Source organism: Falco rusticolus, chromosome 5 (genome assembly GCF_015220075.1).
Source record: "Falco rusticolus isolate bFalRus1 chromosome 5, bFalRus1.pri, whole genome shotgun sequence".
In the NCBI taxonomy this organism is placed as follows: Eukaryota; Metazoa; Chordata; class Aves; order Falconiformes; family Falconidae; genus Falco; species Falco rusticolus.
This window is the reverse complement of record NC_051191.1, coordinates 53565634-53584744: the sequence shown is the minus strand read 5'-3', so window position 1 is coordinate 53584744 and position 19111 is coordinate 53565634. Positions and strand designations below refer to the sequence as shown.

Genomic DNA, 19111 nt, shown 5'->3' with positions numbered 1-19111 from the left:
GTACTTGTTGTTTTGCAGGAAAGACTTTGTTAGTAAGCAATGGGAATATAGCCCTGTGTAGGAATTTTTTGTCTTAACTGCTATCAGTTTGTGGTTGGCTTATGTACTCAGTTACTTCTACCGAATCTCAAATTTTGGAGCAAGAGAAGTGTCTGTTTTGCAGGATTTTTTTTTTTTGTGTGTGTATATATATACGTGTGTGTATCTATATATACAAAACCTCTTTGTTCAGTTTTACTTAAATCTGTAAGTCAGCGTTTTATTTAACTCTTCTGTATAGTTTTAACATTTATGCTGCTTGCCAGTGGTGATTTGGGTAAATCTTTTGGTTACTTCATTACATTCAGAACTCAAGAATTAGCTTTAGTTGTTCAGATAATGAATTATTTCATTTATCAACACTCTTATTTTGTCTGTATGTTAATTTTGTTAGTATACTAATTTGGCTAGTTTGCTCTGACCCTTCCCACAATTATTTCTAGTTTTTAACTATTTTTTCTTAATAAGACACAATTGTTTTGCTGCTCATTCAGTTTTGAAAATTAATATATATTATAGACCATGAGCCAGTCTCTATTAGCCATCACCTTGCTTTAATTATTGTTGTGTTGAATTGATACTTATTTCTGTTTCTTGTTCCTCAATATCTGCTTAATATTTGACAAAACTTAACTTTTCATCTCATGTCTGTTTGCTTTATATAAGCCTCTGGTGGAGTGTTTTGTCAAAGGCTTTTTGATATCAGAATGTCAGCTATTTTTTGTTTAGTAATTAGTTTTTTTCAACACAAGGAATATTAGGATACTGATTAAAGGCCTTTTTTCCTTTTTTGTAATTGTTGCAGTTGTTCTCCCCCCCCAGTATTTATTGACATGGTAATGCTTTAGTTGCAACAGACTGGGTCCAAAGTAATTGCATCAATCCAAAACTTTTCAAAACATAAAGTAGCTGTAAGTAGAAGTGGCCTTAAATGGCTAAGAAAGATGTATTCACAGGTCTATATACAGAAAACATTATTTTAGTGTTTCTGTTTCTTTTCACTGCTTGTTGATAATGGTCTGACTTACTTTGAAGATAACCCATCTTGCTTTTGAAGTAAAAAGAGGAAAAGGATCCACCTTTTGAGGCCAAACCAGAGGATCTGGTGAAGTCAGATGGGAAAAACTCCCATAAGTTCTAAACTGAGGGCCTTGACAGTAAGAAAGTGAATATATCTTTGAATGTAACTCTTTGGGGGTGGATTAAAAAAAAATAATAATTGAATATTCTTGTCATGTATGTTCAAGTTCATTTCCTTTCTTAGATTTTAGTAGATGGTGTAGAAAATTCTGTTATTTCTGTTCTGTTTCATTCTTAGCTAAATACAGACCACTGTTTTTTTTTCCACTTCATGAATTGTGTAGGTGAAACAGCTGAGAAACCGTGCTGATGAAGATGCTCGCATGATCCACATGAGTATTCAGATGGGTAACGAACCACCTATTTCCCTTCGGAGAGATCTGGAGCATTTAATGCTTTTAGTAAGCCCTATTTTTATTTTCCTTATAAATTAGTGTGGCAAAAAGTGATTGACTTTCCTTCATCAGAAAACCCATATCAGAGTGATAACATACAGTGCTGTATCTTTCCCTTTTTGGATCAGAGGGATTTTTTTTCCTGTAAATATACACACTTTCTATATTTTTTCATGTAAATTTTATGTAGATTTCTGTAACTTTTTTTTCACGTAAACTTTTAATGAAAAAGCTTTTTCATTAATTTACTGTCTTGGCTTCTGATGTTAATGAAGTGTCATTCAGTTCTTGTTTAGTATGTAAATGCTGCATACTTACGTTTGAAGATTCTTGAGCTGAAGCTATTTCACAAAATATTTTAATATCTAAAATTTAAATTATAATAAGATTATCTTAGCATAACTTAGAAATAGGAATTTTAAGACTACAGGCTATCATTGGAGTTGAGATCTGGCTAAATGCATGGAAGTTCTTTGGAATGGAACACCACTGTGTATCTAGATCTTAATGTTTACACAGTGTTTTATGTTTCTCCAAGTCTTCAAATTTCTCCCTATTTACTGTGAGTAAACTATAATTAGGTTTCAGGGGGTTTCCTCTACTATTGACAGTTATTCCAATAAAGAATTGAAATGTTTAAATAATTTTCATGTGATGTTATATTTGTAATGAGGATTTTGGAAGACTGTTTTCTATTTGCTATAGAGTAGGCTGGGCAAGGTGACCCCATTAAGGCTGCTGGAATTACAAGTTCTTGAACTTCAGTAGAATTTTGACCACAGGTGTACACATCTAAAAGAAAGATCTTTCTATTTCTGTCATATTTTTTAATAAAGAAAATTGAAATAAAATAAATTGGAAATTAAATTTAAATATATAGGTTTATGTAAATATTAGTTATTAAGGTTACCTGACTGCACTTTCACCCCCCCTCCACATTAGAAAACAGATTTGCATATTGAACAGGTTCATTTTATATTTTCTGTTCATGAATAATTAAGAAACTTGTATCTTTCCCTTTATTTAGCATGAAAATGTGCACGTATGCAGTTTTCAGTATAGTAATCCCTATATTAAAGACTGCTTGTCTTTTCCAAAGGTAGTCCTTTGAGCTGTAGGACATAACAGGAAAATTTATAGTAAAATGCTTTCTTAAGTAGCTCTGAGATACATAGTAAACTTAGATTTTAATTTCTACTTCTTCATTTACTATGAAGAATGTTTATGTTCAGATAATGGTTAAGATTTCTAATCCTGATACTGGCTAACTTGTTTCTGAGTTAATATATCAAGGTACACAAGTGGGTTTTTAAGGAGAAATGACACTTTTCTTGGCAATGATTTAATCTATATTAATTAGGTAGAAAGTTATGAAAGTTTCACTTATGTGTGTATTTTGAATTTCTCTGGCTGTCATTTGTTCTGGTATTGCTATTTAGAGGCTGTAATTTTCAGTGAGTTGTAAGGAATGGAGCACCAGCTGTGGGATGCTTTGCCTCTCAGACACGTTTAGTTTATCTAGTAGCTGTGCATATTGTTGAAGTAATTGGTTTTTCTTTATATGGTTGATATTTTTCTAACACCTTCGTTTCTTTGATAGATTGCTGAGTTGTATAGGAAAGACCCCTTTAATCTGGAGCTTGCCCTTGAATACTGGTGTCCATCAGAGCCTTTGCAGACATCTACCATCATGGGGTCCTACCTTGGAGTAGCTCATCAGCGCCCCCCTCAGCGCCAGGTTATCTAGATTTTCTTTAGTAATTACTAGTGACTTGAAACTAAACTAGTATAAAAAACAGGCAACAAAGTTTCTGGTATACTTAATACAGCTAGCCTCTAAGGAGACATTTTTTTAGTGGCTTATCTGCATGTGTCCTGTTCTGCATGACATGGTTATTGTTGGTTGCTCTAACATGAGCTACTGTCAGTCATTCATGGTTGTCAATAAAATTAGCAAGAAAGAGTCCTAACAAACCTCTGCGAAAATTTTTTTTTAGGTCTGATTTTGTTGCAGTTGCTAAATGAATTCTGGTAACAGTGCTCTTGTGTTTTCTGTCTCATGAGCTCTACATACCTTTTTGGTGTAACTGAGAAGTTAAATTCCTTAACTGTAAAAAACCTTCATTAACTGTAGTTGATGGTATTTTGGGGGGTAAAAATTCTGAAGAATATTGTGGTTGTTTAAAGCCCAAAAGGTATAGCCCATGAGAGACAGCAGTTAAAATTAGAATGAAGAAGCAACCTAAACAGATGAAGCAGACATTCCAAAACTCTTTAGATACCTGAGATGTTATCAGCCTTCAATGCTTCTTGAAGGACCATGCAGTGTTAGGCAAAACCTAGTATGAGATGTATCAGATGCATCTCAAGACACATTCACAATCCAGGCGATTTAAGTTAGGGCCTGGTGCAGTCTACAAACACCCTAATAGGACTCTCGGAGGAACCACTGTGTGCGTGAGTTACTATGCAGGGACATGACAAGCATAGTGAATTCTTTCCCAATACCACTTAACTTGCAGTGGGAGATGTGTTAATAATACTGCTGTGCAGCATTTGTGAGCTGAAGTAAATTTTATCACTAGAAATACAGAATTGGAAAGTTAGTATACTTTGCAATTGCATGATTTATTTTCTTTTGTTTATTTCCTGTTTGCAACATGTTTTTCACCTTCTGGGAAACTGAATTGGCCCATCTACAAAGGATTTTTTTTTTTTTTTCCCTGAGTTGTGATTCCACCCCTCTACCCTTCCCTGATCACATTAGAATCTGTTTTCTGACTTTGGCTGCCTATTCTTTTCCTAAAATACTCAGATTTAATTCATTTTTTAAACACCGATCTTTATTTGTTCTAGGTTGTCTTGTCAAAGTTTGTTAGGCAAATGGGAGATCTACTTCCTTCCACAATTTACATCCCATACTTGAAAATGCTGCGGGGACTGGCTAGTGGGCCTCAGTGTGCTCATTACTGCTTTAGTTTGCTAAAAGTCAATGGCAGTAGTCATGGTAAGAAAAGTGACATTTCAGCTCTTTCTGAACTATTTTTCTTTAGAAAAGTACAGACTCATTTGAGGTGAATTGTGGTTTCATACTTTCAACATTTCATTATTAGTACAAAGATGAAATGGGAAGGCTTCACTTGAAAGTGCAATCTGGGAAAAAAAAAGACTGATTAGGTAATTAAATGTCTGAGCACCTTAGCAAGTAATTCACATAGTGTAGGAATGTGTTTTTTAAAAAAGTTGTGTCTTAACACCATAAGAGATGAAGAGTATCAGTATTGCTTATTGTAAACTATAAAATGAGTAATGTCTTAAAGTTAAGATGTATATTTTGGAAATGTATTTCCTGAGCTGACTTTTTTCAGAAGTACTTTGTTCCATTAGAATTTTTTTGATACATGTAATATATTAGCGCTTTCTCAAAGTAAGAGATGCTGGTCAGTCCTGTGTTTTGCATTAATTTTGCATTGATCAAATTGGCACACCCCCACCCCCACCCTCTGAAGATACAAATAATACTGCAAACATTCTGATTCAAAAAAATGGAAAACTTTTTGTCCTGGCTTTTCATATTAGCACCTTTCTGTCTCTAATAAAAACCAAAACCAAAACAAAAATCCCAACAAAAAACCCCAAACCAGAAACACTAGTTTCGGAAACAATAGCTTTACTTTGAACTTTATTTTTTTCCTCTAGATAAGAAAGAAAGTTTTCCTTTTAAATTTAACTACCCTACTTGTCACCCTGTGAAAAAGTAGAAAGACAATCTTGTCACCTGTTTGTCATTTTTGTAGCGGAAAACATCCAAGGAGCAGGTGGCAGCCCTGTCTCCTGGGAGCATTTCTTCCACTCTTTGATGCTTTATCATGAGCACTTAAGGAAGGACTTGCCAAGTGCAGACAGTGTCCAGTATCGTCACCTGCCTCTCCGAGGAATTACACAGAAAGAACAGGACGGATTAATTGCTTTTTTACAGCTGACCACTGTTATAGTAAATTGGGTAAGTAACCTTTTATTTGGTTTTCTTTGTTAGTGCATTTTATTTCTTGCAAAACGTCATAATTTAGCTGAGAAGTTCATTTGAATAAAAAGGTATGTAGGGCAAATTTAACTAGCAGTTGTCATTTGATTAGTGAACTTCAGAAGTGTGGGAGACATCAGGAATAACTGTTACGACCAAACACATGGTCCAGGTGAAGCAGGAAGAGATGACACCTTTCCCTGTGTTGCTGGTGTTTTGGGGGGATGATTTTCATGACTTCCTGCCACTTTGGTGTCATGGAGATGTCTTTAAGAAGTGAGATATCTTTAGAAGAAATGACTATGGGGTGGGAGAGTTCTTTGCATTTGATTATGAGTTTGAAAAGGCAAAAATAATAAATGAATTTAAAAGGAAATAGAAGTTTCACAAGCAACCTGATCAACTGTGAAACTTCCCTCCAGAGTTAGATTTAAAACATCCCCAAACTAGTAAAGCATGCCATGAGTTGACTGGGGGAGGATTCCAAGAGAATAAAACTGCAATGCAGGTTTTCGATTTGAATTGTCTCGGTAATTCTGGATAGTGTGGATTTCAGCTCCTCAGTACCCACCAGACCTGCAGCCTGAAAAATCTGTGATTTAGTGAGATACCCTTGGTTTTGCTGACACAAACATAAGACAGATCAGTGAAACTAATTAGGCTTTTTAAAAATAATCCTTGGTAGTGATGATAAAGGGGTGTTCCTATGTGAGCTGTCTTGTGAACTTCGGATAAGCATGGGGAAAAAGGAACTCTTTAATATTTCCTGGTGTCATCAATCCATAACTTGGGAAGAAGAAAATTTGTTCTAAGGATGCAGGGAATTATTGTGGGATGAATCTAGAGGCTTGTTCCTGTCCAGTGTTTATCTGAGAGCCTAAAATTAGCTTACACTGGTGATGACTCTACTGTTAACACTTAAGCAAATTCCTTTAGGTTCCTAAAGTTCCTAAGCAAATATCCAAATGCAATTTAAGTTCATAATAGAAATACTGATAAAGTCACTCTACCAGTGCTTGAAGAAGCTATCTATAGAGTTTAAGTACTTAAACTTATTCAAGACTAATTCCATGAATGTGTCTACTAAAAAAAAAAAAAAAATAAAAAAAAAAGAGTTGTTATAAGAAGCTTATATTGTGCACATTTTTTCTGTATGGATAGGCACAATTCTAATACTTCTGAGTCATTAAATTGGGCTTTTTGTTTCATTAAAATTGTTTGTTTTGGAATAGTCTGCCATTCTTCTGATGTCTGGTGTACCTTCAAGTATGAAGCAGAATTGTTGATACTTAACCGTGAATTAAAGATTGTAAGACATGAATAATCTTCAAAGTAATAACCTGCAGTTTTGTTTTCTGTTAAACTCTGTAGAGTGAGAACGCTCGCTTAGCTCTTTGTGAGCACCCTCAGTGGACACCAGTAGTGGTCATTCTGGGACTTCTGCAGTGCAGCATTCCTCCTATTTTGAAAGCAGAGCTATTAGAAACACTTACTGCTTTTGGAAGATCTCCTGAAATAGCTGCTTCACTCTGGCAATCCCTGGAATATACACAGGTATTTTAGAATTTTCAGTGCTTGGAACTATAGTATCCCACCTATTGAAATTGTCAGTGTATTTGAAATAGTATTGCATTTTCTCTTAAATCTTCTTGTTGACATTGTTGAATGGTCTTCTTTTTCACTTAGTTAATGCAGTTCTTACTTCGAAATTATTTTGAAAATGACAGTATGATTTTATGCCTCAGAGATCTCATTGACTCTGCTTATTTTACATGAATACAGGTTTTCTAAAAGACAGTCGTGTGTGTTCAATGTGTTTTCCTCAGTCTGTGTCACCAGTAATCAATATTCTGCAGGTTACATATTTTTCTGTGGGGGAAATTTTTTTTTTTTTGGTAAGATTCTTCTGGTGTAAGTGGTACTCTTGGAGAGAAGGGACTAGCTAAAAAGCTCCACTTTCAGGCGTTTAATTTTCAGGGAAGTTAATTGTAATTTACAGATTATTGTTGTCAACTTTTACATTTAAATGGCAAATGATAGATATATATTAAAAGCTCTAACTTTTAAAAAAGCATTTTTTCCCTGCTGTCTTGATTTCAGAGAAAATTTTAAATATTAATCCTAAGGAAGATGAGTATCAAGTGAAAATGCTTTTTGTATTGTTAATTGAAAAATCATAATAGGATGGGCTTATTTTATAGCGTCTATTACGGTTCAGGCTAGTTGCTGTTTTATTGGAAGAACATCAGGCATTTAAACTGCAAATGCTGGTTTATTGTTAATTACAAATAAAAAGACCCTGACAGTAATGACAACTTATAATAGTAGTATTTTGAATGCTCACCGCCTTGGCTTCCTAATTTATGATACTCCTTAAAATACACTGTTGTAAGGGATAACAAGGGAAATGTCTTTTCCGTAACCGCTATAAGACAAAAATCATTAATGTGAAAGTATTTATGCTCTTTGTTTTGTTTAACAATAAACATGATACAGATACTTGAGGATATAAATAAAGCTAGAAGCATACAAGTGTACAACATATAACCCAACCTTTCAGACAGAAAAAAATTAGCTTTTTACCTTTTAAATGGATTTAAGAGAATACTTCTTACAGCTAAAAAGTGGTGAGTATCTTTTAGTCCTGATAGAAATGATGGAGATACACTTTGAGTATGTTTAATATTTGTCTGTTTTAATTTCTCTTTCTGTTTTGAAGGTATTACAAACTGTGAGAAGTCCAGGCCAGCGACAAGCAATTGGTATTGAGGTAAGGGTTTCTCTTGTACCCAGGCAGCCTCTCTGACCATCTGCATACGAGTTTGGGAAACACTTGCAGAGGCTGCATCTGCTGCCATGTCCATGGGAAAGCCTTGGAATAGGCACTGTTATTGCACTGCTTCTTAATTTACTCTCAGGCCTGCTTGTAATTTCTAGAAATTTTATCCATTTATGAGGCTAGTGCAGCTTCATACTAGTAACAGAGCAACATCTAAACCCTCAAATTCCTTATGAGCGCTTCTTACTAAGATTTCCTATATTCCTAAACTGTCCTCACTTTTGTTACATCTTAGTACAGCTCACTTCTAATAACAGTGGTAAATAAAAACAAAGTATGTAAATGTTGAGGCATGTCTTCTGGTAGCTCAGAAATGAATGAAGATGATGTTGCTGAACTGAAACGACAGTACTGTTGCTTCACTGTCTTTGCTTTGTGGTGTACTGTAGACAAAAATGCAGCAAGGTCAATTAACGGTAAAGTAATTCACAGATGATGCCCTTATATTATTTGCTCTCACCTGTTTCTTTCTCCCTCAAAATCTTTGATATTTCTCCTTCTGTTTTTTCCGTCATCTTGGGAAGGTTGAATTGAATGAAATTGAGTCCCGCTGTGAGGAATATCCTTTAACCCGTGCCTTCTGTCGACTCATCAGCACACTAGTGGAGAGTTCATTCCCCTCTAACTTGGGAGCAGGTCTCCGTCCACCAGGCTTTGATCCCTATCTCCAGTTCCTCAGGGATTCTGTGTTTCTTCGATTCCGCACCAGAGCTTACCGGAGAGCTGCTGAAAAAGTAATTTTTGTTTTAAAAATATGGGGTTTTTTAGGATGTAGTTCAAATGATTTGGCACTGCTGATGTGGCTTAGATTTGTTTGAGAAGCTGTGCAAGTTAGATGCAGCAGAGGTAACCTCGAGCAGTTCAGTATTTTGATTCTGTAAGCAGGTGATTTTTCAACTCATGGGTGGTCAGGATCTACGAACTATCTAAAGGAGCCTGTATAAAGTATCCTTTTAAAAAATAAAAAGTTTATATTTCTAAATTTTAATTTATTATACAGGATTCTGCAACTCTACTACATAGCTAACGACTTCTGAACAGCATGTGCCCAGATCTACAAGTTAGATTTGTCCTTTCCTCATTGTTACTTTAAGAGAATATTTTTGACTTGCTGAATCAAGGAATTTGAGTTTCCTTTATGATACTTCTGGATGAAAGTGCATGCTAAACTCTATCCTGGAAACTATTGATGATCTGTTATTAGCTGTATACCTAATAAAGACTCTTTATTGCTTGTAGTTTCAGTATACTAATATGTATATTGTATAATAGAGCCTGGAACAGGCAATAAATCTGTTTTAGTGTTCCATTTTACTTCAGAAGAAAGTTTGGCCTTTCAAATAATTTTATGTGTTGAATTATAAGTGTTGTTGGATAGTATCTCAGAATTAGATGGTCATGCCGTACTTCTGATCCAGTACATCACTGCGCTGCCTGTTGTATTCTTTGTCATCTTGGTCTTGTTGCTGCAGTGTCAATCTTACCCTGTGTATGACTTTTTCTTTATTTTGTGATTATCTACAGTGGGAAGTAGCTGAGGTAGTTCTGGAAGTGTTTTACAAATTGCTGCGGGACTATGAACCTCAACTTGAAGACTTTGTGGACCAATATGTGGAGTTACAAGGTTAACTTGTTCATTTGTTCACTAACAAACAGAATCGTAACTTGATTTGCTCTCTTGCCTCTATCTTGTGGTCTTGTTTAGTAGTGCAAGTAGAGTTGGTAGAAAGCTAGACCAAGGCTTTAAGATAGGAAGACATTAAAAAATGTCCACATACTATTGGGACCTATGTTGCCGATTCATTAGGGCTTCACGTACACTGTCTCCTACCTCCCTAGCTCTACTAGGAGGACGACTTCTGTCTGTCTTGTGTAGCCGATATGATTGAAGAGCAGCATTTGACACTTAAAGAAACACCTTTTGTTTTGGGCTTGTTTCTGTGGATTTCTTTGGTTTGCATCTAAATCACCACTATTCATAGCATTAATTTAAAGGTGTCTGTGTATTTGATATAGCCTCTAATATAAATATTATTTATACATTAAATATTCAGAGTAGACAGTAGCAGTAGAATTATGATCCAAGTAATTTAGTTCTGGATAACTATTCTCTAAAAGACCAAAGTAGATGGCAGTTGCCTCATTCTAGGAAATTTAAGGCTTATTTGGGCTGCAGATTTTTTTTTAATGCAAAGTTTCTTCTCAAGATTGAATGCCATCCTTACGGCTGTGAATTTGTAGCAGTAGAGAGCTGTGAGAACTACTCCTTAAGTGAACAACTTTTAAGAATTACCTCTCCAGTGAGCTTGCTTCAATCTGGGAGACCTGTGTGCTCTGTGCTTTGACAAACAGTTCTTGACAGCTTAACTGGCTTGAGCAATTTCTGTTGGTTTATTCCTGGCCTCAGCTAGTCCTTCAGTTTGTATGATTACATGATATATTGGAGAAATGGGTTAAAACTGATCTTTTTTACTAGATCCATTTCTTGAACTGATGCACTGTGTGGCTCCACAGTGGCACAGCACATCTATTAGTGTGTTGGGGAGCAGCACAGACATGGAACGAATGGAAGGGAGGAGGACACTGTTTAAGCTGATGCAAAAAGAAACTGCATCTTCATTCCCACTTGCATGCTAAAAAAGATTCTTAATGTTCACCTGCTTTTATCCACCATAGTTTACTAGGAGACTAGATAAATGAGGAACATTAGTCTTGACATTCCCTTTTTCTTGTTTCATGAGGGTCTTTGAGTTTTAGGCTAATAGTTTCATTTTTGCATACATTGTTGCAACAGACGTGCAAATATCTGTACACTATGAGCATTCGGGGTTCAGGGGACCAAAGTCTCAGCTTTGATTTCTGGAAATGCTTTTTCCCCTTATCCCGGGTCTTCAAGCAGCTTTGGGGGGATGTACATTTTTTCTGGTTACTTCTCAGTCTTGCAAAACCATTTAATGTAGCTTCAGTTTGGTATAAAGTCTGCATTAATTTGAATCCAAGGTCATGTCTACTTAGGGGAAGTCTGACTGGTTAAAGTTGAAGTTGGGCTATTAGATACTGAAAAGTAATGATAATTGCCATTACTACTTTTTCCAAAATTTAAAGATTACCTAAATGGCTTATTTGTAAAGAAAACCTCTGAAGACTTTGTATGCAGTATGTTTCATCTGTTTAGGTGTTGATTACAACAACAACAGGAACTGTTACATTTTGTAGCTCAGGCTAGCCACATTGAGTAATGGAAATCTTTTCTATTAATGTTAATTTTTTTCCCCCCTTCTCGCTTTAGGAGAAGAAATAATAGCATATAAACCACCTGGATTCAATTTGATGTATCATCTATTGAATGAGTCCCCAATGCTGGAACTGTCCCTTAGTTTGCTTGAAGAAGGGGTTAAGCAGCTTGATACTTATGCTCCATTTCCTGGTATGTGCCTAGAATTTATTTTTCATGTGAAATTAAAATGCATACTAAGTAGGATTTAAAGCTGACATTGCATATCTTCAATTAGATGTTTCTCTTGCATATAAAACATATAAAAATGATGTCGGGCAGGGGGGAATTTTCCTAGCAGTAGACAACTGACAAGCTCTTTCTTGGTGCAGGGCTTGATAAACGAGGTTTATGAATGTAGTCTATTTAACTGCTCCTTTGTTTCTTGTGGTTTGTGCACTGCAGGGAAGAAGCATTTAGAGAAAGCTGTACAGTATTGCCTTGCACTTCTGGACTTAACCCTACAGAAGGAGAATCTTTTTATGGATTTGTTGCGGGAGAGCCACCTTTCTCTTATTGTCACGCCACTGGAGCAGCTGCTTCAAGGAATCAACCCTCGCACTAAAAAGGCCGATCACGTGGTGAATATTGCTAGGTGTGTGCAAAGTACTAGGAAGGGGGGAATTTTGGAGGCACAGAAGTGTTCGGATCCTGATCCCTTCATTAGTTTTACTGACAAATGCTTCACTTTGCACAGAGCATCTCTGAAAATTTTGTGGTGGTGGGAGGTGTCTTCACAGGTGGTATGATCTATGTATTGTCTAGTCAAGATTGGGATCTGTATTTGAAGTGTTTCTTTCTGAATTTTTTTTCCCCTCATGACTTCTTCCTGGTTGCCTTATGTGCATTGATTTCCTTGCATACAATTTTCAGTTTGCCCCAGACTTTGTTATAGGATGGAAAAGTAAAACTTCATTTGGTTGCTATTGGTCACTTACATGTTTTACAGTTTGTCCCTTAGTTACTATATTAAAAGCATCAGGCTAGTAACCTGAAACTCCATTTCAAATGCAAAACTATAGGATTTCCACTTCCACTGACACCTTATGTTACTGATCAATTTTATAATAACTTTACAGACAAACACTGATGAATAGTAGAATTTAGTGCATAAAAAAAGCAGTGATAATCTGACTGCACTAAAATATTAACTCTTTATATATGTTTTTGTCTTCCATTTGTATTACTTTTTTCACGTAACAATAGTTGACATAGTTTTGAAAAAAGCATGCCTTTTAAGACTTCTTGAAATTGTTTTTAGTCTTTTCTATGTTGTGTACATGCAGTAGTTGATTTTAGCTAATTTTGGTCCTCAGTTACACTCATTTCTGCATGATGTGAAGATATTTTCTCTGTGTTTCTTGGGTAAGCCTGTGACCAGTTGTTTTCAATGTCTGAGGCAGAGTTTTGATAAAAAAGAATGGTGAAAATTCCAGGAGAGATTGATTATCCCTACTCAGCCTGCTACCTTCCTTTTGATGGAGGAGTGTGAAATGCTTTGTGTATAGTGAAATTTTGTTTGTAGCTTTAATGTTATCTCATGTAGTTTGATTTGTAAACGCTTCTGTTCTAAATGTTGTTTAATTTCTAATCTGTTCATTACCATCTTGAAATAAAAGCAAAATTCTCAACAATTTCATTACAATAATCTTGTATTTCTGAAGGTATCTTTATCATGGAAACAGCAACCCTGAACTGGCTTTTGAAAGTGCCAAGATTTTATGCTGTATTTCCTGTAATTCCAACATCCAGATAAAGCTAGTGGGTGATTTCACACATGATCAAGTAAGTGCCAGTTTCTTTGGATCTGGAAAGAGAAAGTGGTGAAATACTGGTTCTCCATAATGTTACTTTAAAGGATAGATTTCTAGATCAAGTACATTAAAACTATATTTTGTCTTATATCTACCTACATCTAAAAAGTCTTTTACTGTGGCATTGTGAAAAGCCACTACTTCATTAATTGAAAAACAACCAGTATCATGAATGTTTTCGAGAAAGTAAAGGACAATATTCTTTGAGATACTGAGACCTTCCTGTGACTTTGTAGCCTTCAGCCTGTGAGGATAATTTAGCATATGTAACAACAGTAGATTTTTTTTCTGTTCAGAGGCTAATTGCTAACCTCTGCTTAGAACAGCTACAACTCTTAACTCCTGCTTATTAACTAGGTTATATAATTTTTGTCTAGAACTTCTGTCAACTTATATGGAGGGAATTATGAAAGATACTGGTTTTAATATTCTTGAAATCCTTTTCATTTTCATCCTTCTGTTGTTGAATACAGAGTATTAGCCAGAAGCTGATGGCTGGGTTTGTGGAATGTTTGGACAATGAAGATGCAGAAGAATTAATTAATCCAGATGAGGGTATGTAAAAGGCTTCTTAAAAATGCCATTGTCTTTTGCGTAGAAAGAAATTGATGAAAGAGGTGAAGAAAATGCTTTCAAGTCAGAAAACCCTTTTCTTACATTGTTTTCTGTAGAACTGGACCTTTAACAAATGAAAAGCACCAATGCCTTGTTAAGATATGTCCACAGTGTGATAAGCCAACTACAAACTGAGTCTGTTTTCAGAAGACGAGTATTTAAACGTTGCTCTGGATGTATTGTTTAGAGCTGTATTAATAGTAATTTGAAGTTTTTGTCTTGTATCCCTTCATACTAATATAAGTTGATGCCTTAGCTTTCTTGTATTTAACTTGAAGGCTCCGAGGATTACTCTGTTAAATGGGTTTCCTCACTTCATTATTTACTTTTTTTTTTCCCTCTCCCTCCCCCCCAAATCAAGAGCTGGAGCCTGAAAAGAAGCGGGCACGAATCCATCATGAAACAAGAATCCATATTCTGAATCTTCTTATCACTTCTCTTGAGCGTAGTCCTCCCAGCCTTGCTCTGTATCTCTTGGGATATGAACTAAAGAAACCTGTCAGCACCACCAATCTACAAGATCCAGGTATGAAGAGGAAAAGTTGATCTGGCATTTAATCAATTCTGTTACCAGCCCTGAGAATATTTATTGCAAAATTCATGGGGAGAAGCAGTTTCCTTTAATGTTAAGAATAAGACAACAGGCCTTGTTCAAAGACTCAAAAACTAAATTAAAAGATATGTTGATGCTGAAATGCAGCATTTAAATAGCTTTGGGATCTGATCCTTTGTTTAAGTTAGATTTTGGAACAGGCTTGAAATTAGGGTTGCAGTGGAAAATGATAGTTTAGAAGTGAAGCATTAAAATAGTAAATTAATTATGCAGTGTGGATTGTGTTCACAGTACAAAGAATTTGATTTGATGATCCAAGAAGTACCTGTGTATGACAACAGGGGAATCTACAAAGCAGGTTGTCACTTTGAACTGGTTATAGTAATTGACTACTATCCTGTCCCTCCTCAAACTCCTGATTAAAATCAGTTACAGGGAAGAAAACCAGTTTTGTTGTTTAACACTGTAGGATAAAACCTTTTAGAATACGTGGGTTTTCATTCTGTTGCTAGACATATTAATATATGTATGAATAAATAGATGACAAGATGAACTTTGAAGCAACAGAAGTGACATTTCTAAAGTTTCTGGAGTTGGTGAGAAAAATAGTGTGTTAGTATGTCTTGTTTGCCACCTCAGCTTCTAACTTGTATTCAGTACAAGACAGATATTGATAAACTTGAGCAAGTTTGGCAGAGATGGTCAGGGGGCTGGAGTACTCAGCCTATGGAGAGAAGCTGAGGGAGTGAGACTTCTTCAGCCTGGAGAAGAGAAGGCTCTGGGGTGACCTAGCAGCAGTCTTTGAATACCTACAAAGCAGGGGTTAATGAGAGGATAAAGCCAGGCTCTTCAAAGGTGTGTGGCAGTGAGCATAAACTGAAACAGGAGAGGCTCCAACTGCATATAGGAGAAACTTTTTCACCATGAAGACAGTGAAGCAGTGGAGTGGATTGGCCAGACAGGTCACGCAGTCTCCATGCTTGGATCTTTTCAAGACCCAACTTTATAAATCCATGAATAATCTGCTCTGATAAGCATAACTGATCTGAGTGGGCGAGGCAGGCACTGGTGGCAACGCTAAGTTCTGTGGCTGAGCATTAGATCAAAGTGGACGGGGATGTTCCTGGCCTCAGGGAAACCCGAACAAGAGCTAAGAACCCCACCAGGAGTCAGCAGATCTTGTGAATGAGGCTGACGCAGCTTGGACATTGCCAGGAGAAACCATGGGAGGTTCAAATGGCCCTAGGGAATGCTAGCAACCAGGAGTGTTACCAAAAGGGCAGGCAAACAGAGCATGGTGTATCAGATAGGGCATGGAGTGGAAAGGTGATAGAACAGCTCATCCTGGAGGTCCTCTTTAAGCGTGTGCAGAAAAAGAAGGTTATCGGCAGTAGTCAGCACGGATTCACCAAAGGGAACTCATACCTGGCCAACTTAGAAGCCTTCTGCGATGTAACGACTGGCTGGGGTAGGCGAGGGGAGAGCAGTGGATGTTTTCTACCTTGACCTCAGCAAGGCTTTTGGCACCGTCTGCCATAACACCCTCCCAGGTAAGCTCAGGCAGCGTGGGTTAGGTGAGTGGACGGTGAGGTGGGCTGAGAACTGGCTGCATGGCAGAGCTCAGAGGGTTGTGAACAGCAGCGCAGAGTCTGGCTGGATTCATCAGTGACCTTCATGAAGGGTCGGAGCGTACCCTGAGCAAGTTTGCTGATGATACAGAACGGGGAGGAGTGGCTGATAACCCCAGAAGGCTGCGCTGTCATTGAGCGAGGCCCGGGCGGGCTGGAGAGTTGGGCAGAGAGGAACCTCATGAAGTTGCACAAGGGCAAGTGTAGGTCCTGCGGCAGGGGAGGAATAACCCCAGGCACCAGCAGAGGCTGGGGTTGACCTGCTAGAAGGCAGCTCTGTGGAGAAGGACATGGGAGTGCTGGTGGCCGGTGAGCTGCCCGTGTGGCCACGAAGGCCGCCGGGATCCTGGGGTGCATCAGGCGGAGCGTGGCCAGCAAGTGGGGGGAGGTTGTCCTGTCCCTTCACTGTGCCCCGGTGAGGCTGCATCTGGAGGGCTGTGCCCAGTGCCGGGCTCCCCAGTTCAAGAGAGACGGGGAACTACTGGAGAGGGTGCAGCAGAGGGCTGCCCAGGGGATTAGGGACTGGGGCATCTCCCTGATGAGGAAAGGCCCAGAGAGCTGGGGCTGTTTAGCCTGGAGAAGAGAAGACTGGGAGGGGACCTTGCCAATGCCTGCAGGTATCTTAAGGGCGAGTGTCAGGAGGATGGGGCCAGGCTCCGTTCAGTGGTGCCCAGCGACAGGACAAGGGGCAACGGGCACAAACCACAACACGGGCAGTTCCACCTGAATATGAGGAAAAACTTGCTCGCTTTGAGGGTGACTGAGCACTGGAAGAGGCTGCCCAGGGCTGTTGTGGAGTTTTCTTCTCTGGAGACATTCAGAACCCGCCTGGATGCCCTTCTGTGCCTTCATAGTTCTAAATGAAGGTAGTTAGGACCTGAATTTTATTTGGAAAAAAAAGAAGTGGTAAAGTTATTTGATAGATCAGAATGATGAAAAAAAGATGCCAGCCTGTTTTTTTCATCTGCAAAGTAGCAGACTGTGTCTTGAATATTTTGAAATTCTGTGCGTTAGGTCAGTGATAGGGGACTTTGTCTCAGAGCCATGAGAGAGCCTTGCACACCTCTTTGTGATTTATCCCATTAATAATGTGAAGAAATAATGACTATAACCGTTTGCTTTGAGATAATAATTTCCTACTACAGCATAAATTCCATGTGTCCAAACAGAGAAGGTGATTTCCCCTGTAAGAAATGCAGTTTTCAATGCCTTTACTGCTTCAGTACATCTTTCTGGTTTGATTAAAGAATTAATTGGCTAAAGGAAGTATGCAGAAAGACAGATTTTAACTTCAGTATTAAAATCTCCCTTGGTTGCAGTGTCAAGTGCCTTTAGGAGCATTAGTCATAAAATGGCTGTATTTGTAAAATAAACACAGGAATTTAAAACTTCTCTTTGAAATTGTCAGATGAGTATCCAGGTAAAGTTTTAAGAGCAAGAATCAAATTTTCATTTGGTTCATGCAGAATATTAAAGAATCAATTGAGTATTTTTTTAATAGAACTGAAGAGAAATTTCTTAAGTTTTGACTGCATAATTTATCCTACAGCATCTCAAAAGCCTACAGACTAAATATACATGTTTTCGTTAATTTTTTTCTGAAACACAGTTCCTTCTTTTATTTTAATTAACAGAGAAAAAACTTCACCAGATATTTTTGCTGCAGCTCTGTGGAGCAGTATAGTGCAGCACAATGTATCTGAACAATTTATTTTCTGTAATTCTGTGTACTAGCCTGTATTTGCTATGGAGGTAAGTAAGATCAAGAATGTAAGAAAGTATTTTTCTATTTTGAGGTGTCTTGGGTTGCCCACGGACTTGCCTTCATGCTATTTTGAACATACTGGAGAAGGGTACCGAAACAAGGAATGGACCTACAGCAGTTCAGGAATCTCCTCATCTTGCAGAACTCTGTTACCAGGTATTCAATGTATTTTCTGTTGGCGTAGTATGCTCTAAGTAAAATTAGCTACTTCTTGGTTGGTGAATACCGATGATTGAAGATTTCAATAATAATTTCATTTTTAACGTGCATTTGTCAGGTTTTTATATACATGGAACTACCTTCTTCTGAGTGAAAAAGTATTATCTTGTAGCAACACAGAATATAAAGAGTCTGTACTCATGTCAGAACTTGGAATAGGGATATATTTATAAAACTAATGTTCTAAATATTTTCGGTGAGCCTTTGAATCTGTTGTGATCACATGCCTTTTTTTGAAAAAAAATTAAAACTGCCATTTGCCAGCATGTAAGTTAAAAAATAATCACAAATAAGCCAATAAAATTATCTTCTTTATTCTGTGGCAGTGAAAATGTAGGTATGTATGTCTGAAGGGGTGAGATGAGGAAGACCGGTGAATCAGATGTATGTGCAAGGTAGCTGATGTTTGGCCTTAAATCATATAATCATATGGTTACATATCTGTATCATGTTGAAAATCTGTGGAATCTAGGAAATATTTTAAACATTATTAAAAGTGAAAGAAGCCATACTGTAGAAGGAGGGTATGTGTGTGTGGAAATACATCACATTTCTGCTCTTGGTGAACCTGGAGTCTGAAATAGACACTAATTTTTAAGTGAGCTGAACACACAGAAAGGCTTATATAGTATCAAATTGTGGGCAAATAGCTGTTGCAATCATCCACCTGCTGATGGTCCTTTAATGTCATAATTCAACATTTGTTATAAATAACATGTTCAGCATTGGCATAAGCTGATGGAAAACTTGCTGTAAATAGAGGTAATTCAAAATGTACTTACTGTAAATAGAGGTGAAACAGTGTTATGCGTCTTTTGGTTTGGCCATTGGTTTGTTTTTAAAATAAATTCCATAAGTAGGTATCT

At 37.2% G+C, this 19111-nt stretch overlaps 1 protein-coding gene across 1 annotated transcript in view; it reads left to right on the top strand.

Annotated features, from left to right (window-relative positions):
- Nucleotides 1–19111, top strand: part of NUP205 (nucleoporin 205) — a 52762-nt gene that overhangs the window by 13740 nt on the left and 19911 nt on the right. The window contains exons 9-22 of the mRNA XM_037387712.1: nucleotides 1404–1520; nucleotides 3115–3252; nucleotides 4371–4521; nucleotides 5312–5517; nucleotides 6910–7092; nucleotides 8258–8308; nucleotides 8902–9111; nucleotides 9902–10001; nucleotides 11667–11804; nucleotides 12057–12246; nucleotides 13316–13436; nucleotides 13939–14020; nucleotides 14442–14606; nucleotides 18058–18182. Of these exons, the coding sequence (XP_037243609.1) occupies nucleotides 1404–1520; nucleotides 3115–3252; nucleotides 4371–4521; nucleotides 5312–5517; nucleotides 6910–7092; nucleotides 8258–8308; nucleotides 8902–9111; nucleotides 9902–10001; nucleotides 11667–11804; nucleotides 12057–12246; nucleotides 13316–13436; nucleotides 13939–14020; nucleotides 14442–14606; nucleotides 18058–18182 (1977 nt within the window). The remainder of the gene's footprint in view (nucleotides 1–1403; nucleotides 1521–3114; nucleotides 3253–4370; nucleotides 4522–5311; nucleotides 5518–6909; nucleotides 7093–8257; nucleotides 8309–8901; nucleotides 9112–9901; nucleotides 10002–11666; nucleotides 11805–12056; nucleotides 12247–13315; nucleotides 13437–13938; nucleotides 14021–14441; nucleotides 14607–18057; nucleotides 18183–19111) is intronic.